At 40.7% G+C, this 8,437-nt stretch overlaps 2 protein-coding genes across 2 annotated transcripts in view; one reads left to right on the top strand and one right to left on the bottom strand.

Moving 5' to 3' along the window:
- Positions 1-2,854, top strand: part of asnsd1 (asparagine synthetase domain containing 1) — a 3,115-nt gene extending 261 nt beyond the window's left edge. Inside the window, exons 1-3 of the mRNA XM_060877093.1 lie at positions 1-1,086; positions 1,404-1,585; positions 2,490-2,854. The exon at positions 1-1,086 is cut by the window's left edge and continues 261 nt beyond it. Coding sequence (XP_060733076.1) covers positions 1-1,086; positions 1,404-1,585; positions 2,490-2,736 — 1,515 coding nt within the window. The 3' untranslated portion in view covers positions 2,737-2,854. The remainder of the gene's footprint in view (positions 1,087-1,403; positions 1,586-2,489) is intronic.
- zgc:136439 (uncharacterized protein LOC678627 homolog) lies at positions 2,728-8,435 on the bottom strand. Its single transcript, XM_060877096.1, has 8 exons — positions 8,089-8,435; positions 6,585-6,674; positions 6,367-6,446; positions 4,926-5,041; positions 4,630-4,727; positions 4,495-4,563; positions 3,036-3,094; positions 2,728-2,946 (listed from the first exon to the last, which is right to left on the bottom strand). Exons 1-8 carry the CDS (start codon positions 8,281-8,283, stop codon positions 2,826-2,828), a joined length of 828 nt encoding a protein of 275 aa, XP_060733079.1. The 5' UTR covers positions 8,284-8,435; the 3' UTR covers positions 2,728-2,825.
- Between the last annotated feature and the right edge of the window lie 2 nt (positions 8,436-8,437).

Here is an 8,437-nt window from a genome sequence, read left to right on the forward strand (position 1 = left end):
GAGGAAAACGATACCCAAATTATTCTTGATCGTTTGTCAGCGTGTAAAAGTCCGTCAGATGTGTTGTCCGTCCTGTGTCAGGTTAAGGGACCGTGGGCGATTATCTATTACCAGAAAGAGGAACATTGCCTCTGGTTTGGGAGGGACTTCTTTGGGAGAAGAAGCTTGCTTTGGAGTTGGGGAACAGACAAGAGTTCCTTTACGCTGACGTCCGTGTCTATTGGCTCACCGGATCTCAAATGTTCAGAGGTTCCAGCGGTCGGTGTTTTCAGAGTGGACTTAAAGAGCTGGTCACAGCGGGAAAGTCTAAATATTGAGGTTTATTCATGGGGTTATCTTCAGTCGGACTTCATCTGGGAAGGTCTTCCCAGTTTCGTCTCCTTCATCCTGAACGATTCTGTCCTGTCGTCTCCGGTTCCCCCCATGAACATGTCCATAACCGGAGTGGAACCAAATTCTTGCAATTCCAGTCAAACATCACTGGATGAACTTACGGAGCTTCTAAAAAGCACCGGAAAGCGAGAAACAGTTTGTCGTCTCGTGGATGTCCTCAGCGAGGCTGTACGCAGGAGGGTGCAGCACCTTCCCCATCAATTCAACCCCAATCAAGCGCAAGTTGCCATACTTTTTTCCGGAGGAATCGATTCCATGATCCTGACTGTTCTTGCTGATCGCTACATACCTCCGGACCAACCCATTGACCTCCTCAACGTGGCATTTAAACTCCAGGAACCAAAGACAAATCAAGGCTCAGGGAAGAAAGGACGAAACACTAAAAAAGATCACGCAAGTCATGAGGTTTCCACATCGCTGCAAACAAACTTCGACGTTCCGGACAGAATCACAGGTCGGGACGGTCTGCGTGAACTTGCGGCTCTCAATCCCGAACGGAAATGGAACTTTGTTGAGATCAACGTTACTCAAGAGGAGCTTAGGGAAATGCGGGTGAAGAACATCTGCCACCTCGTTCATCCGTTAGACACCGTTCTGGACGACAGTATCGGATGTGCCATGTGGTTTGCAGCCAGAGGAAGCGGCTTGGTATCAGAGGGAACACGGCAGAGGCAGCACAGCTCTACCGCAAAGGTAAGTCAGACGGTTTCTGGATTCATTTAAAACAGTATTAGTCTTATGATCATTCTTTGTGACTTCTTTGTACCTGAACACAAGATGAAGTGATGGACAAATGATTTATGAGGTGTGGTCTGTTAATTTGGTGGTTTGAGTCCCATGACAAACACAGCAGAAAACATTTAACACTCAGGTTACAAACCTCCCAGCGTAACAGACCATGAGAGATCACATCAAATTGTTTGCAATCCAAATCCAGATAACTGTGTAATCTGTGTATGAAGAACATTCTGTGGACTCTATGATGGACTCTTATCTATGTCGATTGGCAGGTCATTCTGACGGGCATCGGGGCAGACGAGCAGCTAGCTGGCTACTCCAGACACCGAGTGCGTTTCAAAACCTCGGGTCTCCAGGGACTGGTCAAGGAGCTGGCTATGGAGTTGGGTAGAATTTCCTCCAGAAATCTCGGACGAGACGACCGGATTATCGCGGATCATAGCAAAGAGGCCAGGTGACTCCTTATTTCAGCATCCTGAGAAGTTTGAACATGCAGGAGCACCAGCAGGGGCTTCAAAAGAACATCTTTTAATTTTAACATGGGCCTGGACTCATAAACTGGTGTTTGGTCAGACGTACAATAAAGTGTTAAATGCTAGACTTTTGTGGGCGAGGCTACGTTACGAGCTCGGGCTGTAGATCACGATGCAGAATTGACTGATGAGGAAATTGTGGAAAATTAGATAGATAATGTAATAAATTAAAGGATGGTTGTTTTATAGTAATGTTATTTATTTTATATAGCATAAAAAATGTTACAGTACAACGCTATTGAATTCTCGAATCTGATTGGTCAGAAGGTATTGATTAATTTTCTGTTCATTTTATGACAGAAATGTGGCTGAAAATCAAAGGGTTATTATAATTATGAACTTTCTATAGCAACAGGTAAGTCAAAAGAACGGATAAAGGGATTTAAAAACATGTAAATGTTGATTCGGTGAGGTTTTCTTCGGAAATAATTTAATTTCTGGATTCTGAACAGGAAACAAGAGTTTACGTTTCTCTTCTTTGTGGTTTCTCTGTATCTCATCAAGCTGAATTTTTTTATTTAATGACTTCAAGAAAGAGAAAAAGATGAGTGAGGGTGTTTTACAGATGGAATTAAACATTTATTAAGCTGTGTTGTAAAAGGAATAAAAGGAAAACTTCCTGATGTTGAAGTTAATAATCAACTTGGTTGTGGAAAAGTGACACTGACTTTACATTACATTCATGTTGTTGAACAGGGAGTGTTTACATCCTTTCATCAGGTTCAGGGTCAAATTTTTAAACTTGTTAGACTTCGAATCATTTAAACCCTTTTTGTTTTCTTAGATGAGAGTGACTTTAAATTTAAATCTAATTTGTGCGCTCAGGTTCCCGTACTTGGACGAGGACGTGGTGAGCTTCCTGAACACGCTGCCGGTTTGGGAGAAAGCAGATCTGTCTCTGCCCCGGGGACTGGGTGAAAAGCTCCTCCTGAGGCTGGCAGCCGTCGAGCTCGGACTCGGACCTTCTGCTGTACTGCCCAAGAGAGCCATGCAGTTCGGGTCTCGAATAGCCAAGCTGGAGAACAGCCGCGAGAAGGCTTCAGAAAAGTGCAGCAGACTGATCGCCAGTTAGAGCACGAACTTTTATTTTATTTTGTTTCATCATGAGCGGTGGATCCGAATATCTCGATACATTTTACTGTAAGAATCTGGGTTTGAATACTAGATTAAATAAACGTCTGGATTTTGAAGCTGTTCTCTGAAGTATCTGTCGCACTCGGTGTACGATGCCAGGTTTCCGACATCGAAACGTCCTGAAACCTCTTGCACGTACACTGGCCTTCTGAAATAATAATAAATCATACAAGATTAGACATGACGGTACACACAGTGTGTAAAAGACACTTTAGGGTTATAATTGAGATGAATTACCTTGCTATAAGCCATGACAAGAAGTTCCCTGGTGCATCTTTCTCCTCGAGTGGCCGTGTCTGTAACAACGAGGGTTGAAGCTTGCAGTTAAGACGGTGTACGTACTTACGCCGCCGCATACCTGAATCCTCAATTCTGATTGGTCAGGAAGCGTTGATTAAATTTTCATAATGTCATCTCTGACAATTATGGTGTTACTGTTCTGCTAGCGTTTCTATAGTAACATAATAACAAATAGTATAGTTGTCTGTAAAGGATGTTTAATGAACAGGGAAGGAGTCTCCAGTGTCACGTTGAAAAGTTCATTAGCGTGAAAGAAAAGACTGTTAATTGCTGCTGTAACGTTAACATGATGAGGAGCTCGTTTTTGTTTCACAGATGTTCCCAGGCATAACACGTAACTAGAAATGGATAAAGAATGACTTTTCTCTTAACAAATAACAATGACAGTTGTTGTCACTGGACAATTTTAGGTACATAATCAACTTTAGGGTGATAACAGAATCTCTGCTTCATAGCAGCACCAAGTCTTTGATTTATCTTTATTATTTTTATTCCTATAACAGCAAAAGCCTTTACAAAACATTTAACAGGTGACGTGTTATTATTTAGTGAATATTTACAAAAAAAAACACACATTTTCTAAAATTAAGCATGTCTCTGACTTCTGAAGAAACTTGACTCCGTCTATGATATACCAGAAAACCTGAATCCTTTCAGATTAATGTTAGCACAGTCTCATTTCTGTTAACTCTCAATCATCTAAATACTTATAGTTTTTTTTTTTTTTTTTGCACATCAAATGTTTTTGCGACTACAATCCGGAGGAGAAATGATCTGAACAGACAAAGAAATCAGAGTTTTATCATCAAAATGTCTTAGAGACTCCAACCTAAAGACAGTGTGAGGTTTAGATGTTTAATTAACAAATGAGAAGTTTTACTATATCATCGCTGTCGGGCGGAATCCTCGTATCTCCAAAACAGTTATTTTTCAGGTAATTAAAAAAACGCCGTACCTTATCTGCAGGGCACAGGGTTTAGTCCGCGTTGCAGTGGATTGTCTTACGCTAAATTCCTGTCCTCAGACGAGCACCAGAACTAGTGGGGGGTCAAGATTTTTTTTCTTTGAGCCCAGTGTTTTGAAGACATTTACCTCAGAAGACGTGTTGATTCGTTGCGACTCTTCTCGAGGAGAAATATGCCGTGAAGCTCTCCCGCGGAGTGAGGAAGAGGTGGACAGTTGAAGTGTCCAATGGAGTTATGAGATTTGCGCTCAAGCTATTTTCAAGACTTTAGATTGGTTAATAACTTGTAAAAATAACAGACCCACGTGGGGACTGACCAATAGCATCCATATGTGAAAAAATATGAAATTGACCAAATTTGGACATACGAGGTTTCCGCCCGACAGCGACGATATGTTTTATATTTTTTATATTTGAACTGAGAAAACTCACCTCCTTCTCCTTCAGGAAGACGTCCAGCAGAGGAAGTGTTGTTCTTGAAAACAAGTAAAAACAGGGACACTGTGGAAGAAACACTGTTAACTTACAGCTGTAGCGAGACATTGATATGTGGCATGGCGTACGTACAGCTCTACGTGAGTGTGTCTCAGACGGCAGAGGCTTTTCCTTCATGTGCTGCACCCGAAAGTCTGAATCTACCTCCAGGATGCCGTATTTTGACGTTTCTGCAAAAGCAAGTGTGTCATGATTCAGTGATTTAACATCGCAGACAGAAGCCACTTACATCTTTAATTGAGTTTGTGATTGAAATTCAAGTTAAAAAAAAAATAGAATTTGATGCATCTGATTTTATTAACAATGAATATTTCCACACTGGGTTTCTTGGCTTTTTTTTTTCTTAAAATCTGATAACCCGCGCTCACCATCGTCCTTGCACTGATACGTGACCACCAAGTTTCCGTCTTCGCTTTTCTTCTGTACCTCAGCAAATCGCTCTGTGAACTTTCTGAGACTGAAGTCCTCTTTAAACAGCGTGTCACTGGAGAAAAACACACCACTCGAACATCAGGGGCTGTTCATAAAAATCATTTTGGGCTAATGATAGCTATTTAATTTAGAAGACATGCTTAATAACAGTGTTGTCCAGGAGAAAGTGTTTAGAATTTAATAATGGCTCCTAACCCTGTATGTCATTCTAATAGACTAATCAGCCATAAAGTTCAAACATCCTGCTTAATTTAGTATAAGTCTCCTTGAGCTACTAAAACAGCTCTGACTCAGCCATGACTCCACAAGACCTCTGAAGGAGTGCTGTGGTATCACGATAAAAATCAGACTGAGAATTGGGGAAATTAAAGGTAAAATGAATGCCTAGAACTCTGTCAGGTTCCTAAAACTGTTCCTGAAGTGTCATTACTCGTCACCCTGCTGAAAGAGACCACTGCCATTAGTGAAACCGCCACCATTAAGGGATGTAATTGGTCTGCAGTAATGTTTAGGTACGTGCCAAATGTCTAAGTAACATCCACATGAACTCCAGGACCCAAGGTTTCCCAGCGGAACATGGTCCATAGCTTCACACTGCCTCCAGTATGTCCCAACACATGTGCACCCAAAAGTAAACCATCACCAGACCTCCATCTTCCACTGCTCCATGGTTCAGACCTGATGCTTACATGTACACTGACTGTGTACAGGAGTCAGCATGGGCACACTGACCGGTCTCTCTTTGGCCATTTACAGTCACACGAATTCTTATGCTTGACCATTTTTCCTCCTTTTAACATATCAACCTCGAGAACTGATGAATAGGTATCTCAGTGGTCTTAATGCTATGGCTGATCTTTCGATTCTTTATATTTGTTGAATGTATATCCACCTCCCAGGGTACCTGCAACAAGACCTCTTCAAGACTGGCTGTCTTCAAACAGTGTAAAACGACTTACCTCTTCCTTAATGCATAAACTAGCATTTGGGGTTTTTGACTAGTATCAATGTATTTCATTGCTAAAGACTTTCTGTAAGTTGCTCTAGATGAGAATGACAATGAAAATGACTGTTGATTTTCTAAGCTTGCAAAGATCATGGTGTAAAAGGACACGAGTTTAAAAGTTTGCCTAAAGATGACTAAAAGTTTGCTAACTTTGTGCAATTTTACTGCTGATTTAATAGAGTTTTGGGATATTTACCTGCCACAACAATAATCTGATCTGTAATCATATCGCTCACTTTTTTGTTTAATCACAGTCATCTGGAGCGATTTCCTTGCCCTTAATAAAACTTCACTCATTTTTCAATAGATTGTAAGTGAAAACGATCTTTCCATCACTTCGTAGGCAGAAAACACAGGAAAGTGAGACGTACCCTCCGATCACAATAACATCATCGTGCACAGCAAAGTGATTCACTGCCAGCTGAAGGCATGCAACTGCCCCGAGTCGCTTCTGCACAAAAACAGTCGTGTTAGTAATGTGCCGTCATGAAGCATCAAATGACTCTGAAAGAACTCAGCCAAAATGATCCCTGATTATAGACACTAAACAGGAGCATATGGTCGTGTCTGCGGTTTGAGTTGGCCGTACCTCATTATTTCTCGTTCCGTCGTTAAGGACTTGAACACTGGGGAATTCTTGAGCCCAGAGCTGGAAATCTTCATGGTAAAGTGCATTGGTCTGTGGAGAAGAAGAGTTAAAAAGATTACAAGGGCAGTTTGAAAAACTAGCATTAATCAAATTTATTATAAGTTGAATACTGTTACTTTACTTTTTATTATTATTATTAGTATTATTATTATTAGAGTAGAAACACCAGACAGAAACACTTCATTCATCCAGCAATATAAAAGACGTTTTCAATAGTACAACAGGGTAATGTCATGTTTTTGTTGTCTTTCGGCTGCTCCCTGTTCAGATCATCCCATCTGCATATTTTTTATTTGGCGCAGGTTTTATACCAGATGCTCTTCCTGACCAACCCTCCCATTTTATTCAGGCATAGAACTGACACTGAGATTTAACCCCTCAGTGGCTGGGTTGAGTCCCAGCTCTGGAATTGAGCCCAGGCTGTGGCAGTAAGATTCTGCTGTGGAACCACCAACGTATTCAGCTTAAAGTCTTGTCATAAATGTGACATAACTTTTAAGATGAATTCCACAATAAGACCCTGACATTTCATAGCACACAAATTAAAACAATATGTAATATCTGATCAATATATTGTCCGTATAGGACATCCATATCCGTACACAACCCTCCATTCTCCCCACCATAGAAAAGGTTCTACTGCCAGGCAGGGAAACAAGGGTAAGTTGGTTGGTTTTTCCCCCTCAGTGCATCAGTAATTCTCCTGAACTGATTGCTTTTAAATAGATAATCAACTTTTGTAACTGACAACATTTTCCATTCCCCTTACCCAAAGTGATGTACAAAAGCGCTATGACATCTTTATCAATGAATACAAAGATACTCGTTCACTAGGTCACAGATGAAGAATAACTTGAGTCTAAAGCTCTGTCGGGAGAAAATATAGCAATTCACACCTTAAGGAAGACTGAAAATACTCTTGATTAATCCCCTGAGAGAACTAAAGGGCATAACAACGGTCAACAGTGTCGACCATGCCGTACAATACAACACGACAGTTTAACACTACTGTAGATCCAGCTGAAATAAACGGAAGTGTAAATATGACTGCATATATGAATCTATCCATCCTTTTAGGACCACTAGCTTTCCTTAAGACGCCGATCTGTTGAAGACGACGCTTTAATAACACCGTTCTGTCTCGTGTATCTTGTGTATTCTCACCGATGTGAAAATGATCAGTGAGAAGAAAAATATCATAAAAATACTGTAAATAACAATGTGTGACGTCATAAATATTTTCAGTACGTAATGTATGTGTGACGTCAGAGCGCGACGCAACTACTGACTTTTCAGCAGAATCACTAAAACAGCTCCAACCACACAAATCAGAACCAGATTAGATCATGAACCACATTAGAAAGATATCAATGTGAACACGTGTAATTCGTTTCAGAGTGTTTTTGTTTTCTCTTTTTTTTACTAGTTATGAAAGCAGACTCACGACCACAAACACTTGATCTATACACTCAGACTGAGTGAGAGCTCTGAGCCAATGGGAGACGAGGACGCGGTCTCCAACCGGAAGTAGAGCTTTAGCAACGCCGTGTAAATGTTTAAAGTGTTTATTCTGGTCCTTCTCAATGTCTCTCTGGAGCCTCGTCCCATAACCTGCAGCCAAAACAACAGCTTTCATCATGGAGACTTTCTTATAACATCAACATAATACAATATAAACGCTCTTTGTAATTCCAGCTAGATAAAACAAAATGAAAAAACAAACAAAAAAACTATACATATATTTGTAAATAAAGCAAGTCTTTAAATCACAACTCCGTCGAACGTTTCCTGAC

The sequence above is a fragment of the Tachysurus vachellii genome, chromosome 8 (assembly GCF_030014155.1).
Source record: "Tachysurus vachellii isolate PV-2020 chromosome 8, HZAU_Pvac_v1, whole genome shotgun sequence".
NCBI lineage: Eukaryota > Metazoa > Chordata > Actinopteri > Siluriformes > Bagridae > Tachysurus > Tachysurus vachellii.